General features: G+C 28.5%; 1 protein-coding gene across 1 annotated transcript; it reads right to left on the bottom strand.

Annotated features, from left to right (window-relative positions):
• Positions 1-144: 144 nt before the first annotated feature.
• Positions 145-886, bottom strand: LOC103311124 (the record flags this gene model as incomplete). The annotated part of the gene is made up of 1 exon (XM_008190691.1): positions 145-886. A coding segment is annotated over exon 1 (742 nt), but the record flags the coding sequence as incomplete, so codon positions are not given.
• Between the last annotated feature and the right edge of the window lie 1124 nt (positions 887-2010).

Here is a 2010-nt window from a genome sequence, read left to right on the forward strand (position 1 = left end):
TAGAGACGAGAATTTTTCAACTAATAATTGACCGTCACCTTTGCAGTTTTGCGAAGCCCACCAAAGATGATTATTAACACTACTTTTCCATAAATATGCATTTTTCATGTTTTTTTTATAAAGTTTTCATTTTTTTCATCAAACTTTTAGATAGGTGCCACACATCAAATTCATGTTGTATTTCAGGATGTTGTGTTCTAATGTAAAAACGAATTCCTTTATGTCGATCAGTAAGAAACAATTTAATATTAAAATTTTGGTTTTTAGTCAAATCATTAAGTAATAATTCACAACCTTTTCTTTCTAAGTCTCCTTTTACCATACCTTTTTGTACAAGTTTAAAGTCCACTATTTTTCCACTACGTAAATCCATTACCGAATAAATGCAATACTTGGCGCAAAAGCCTGGAGAGTCATACTGCCCATCTCCGGCTAACCAAATATCATTTTCTGAATTTTTAATACTGTTAATTGTACTTTTCTTTTGATCTTCCCAAATATTACAAATGACTGGTCCAGTATAACGCTTAATTATTTTATCATAAACTGGACGAGAAAAAAACGATAGTTTTAATGAATCACAGAAAGCTACCATTTGTGTGTACAGAATTCCAGATAAAGTCAAAGCAGATCCAATCAATATATTTCCTAATGGACGTTTATTACTCTTATTTTGTGAACGCCAAATTAATTTATGGTTTCTATCACATATAGTTATAATAGAAAGTAATGCCCCTTGGATATAATGTTGGACGGATACAACTGTAGAATTACATTGACGGCAACGATTAAAAAGTGGCAGTAAACAATCCCAAAATACAAAAAAACAAGAATCATCTTCTATATTTGATGATGGTTTTTGCTTTGTCTGTTTACATTCATACATTTCTTCTTCTTCATACTCTTCTTCTTCTTCTTCTTCTTCTTCTTCTTCTTCTTCTTCTTCTTCTTCTTGGTCTTCTATTTCAAAAGATATGTCATTTGTAGGCTTATACAATTCGTAGCACTCATTGCCTAAATCACACTGTATGCCTTTATCATTCGGATTATCACTGAAGTAAATACAATTTGGATTATCAATATCTAGTACATTATCGTTTTCGGAATCAGATTCATTAAAATTGTTTACGAAATTGTCAACTTTTAATTTTTTTACAGATGTGTTAGTTGAATTTTGTTTTGATATAATATCTTCTTCGTTTCTTTTTCGGGATATTCTTATACTTCGAGGTGTTTTGGGTCTAAGATCATCGACTTTGTAAATAGTTGGAATAGAATCGGAATTTAAATATAACTTTATTTTTTCATTTGGCAGTAGCTGTTTTTGTAGTTTACTCAATTCTGTAAAATCTTTTTCTTGATAATGTTTTGAACATATTCTAGATCCACTACCCGGGACAAAATCTTTACGTTTACAAAACACTAACCATTGTTTAAATCTAAGTGGTGATTTATTTCTTTTTAGAAAACTATAAAAATTTATATTTTCAGATTGGCTGCAAGTTGCCCTTTTCTTATCATTATTTGAATTGCAACCAAATACAGAACAAAGATCTATTTTACCCCTAAAATAAATTACACCATTTTTTTTTAATGTGAATAATTTTTAATTTTAATGTATGTACTTTAATATTAAAACATAAAATATATTATAATATTAATTGATATGGTTAGAACTTATAGGACATAAAGATAATATTATGAAATAGGTACATACATATTAAAATAAATATATGAATATTGTATGTTTAAAAATTTAATTATAAGAAGTGTTCTCATTTATATTACAAAATAATATTTATATTTTATATATTAATAATAGTTTATTACAAGGGTCATTCGCGAATGAATATTTTGTACACCAGAATTCCTGTTTTTAAGACTTCCCAGACTTCCTAAAGAATTCCATTTGAATTCCCGGACTTCCCAGACTTCCTAAAGAATTCCATTAGAATTCCTAGACTTTCTAGATTTCCTAAGGAATTCCCAGACTTCCTAATGACTTCCTAG

The sequence above is a fragment of the Acyrthosiphon pisum genome, unplaced genomic scaffold (genome assembly GCF_005508785.2).
Source record: "Acyrthosiphon pisum isolate AL4f unplaced genomic scaffold, pea_aphid_22Mar2018_4r6ur Scaffold_701;HRSCAF=1157, whole genome shotgun sequence".
Classification (NCBI taxonomy): Eukaryota; Metazoa; Arthropoda; class Insecta; order Hemiptera; family Aphididae; genus Acyrthosiphon; species Acyrthosiphon pisum.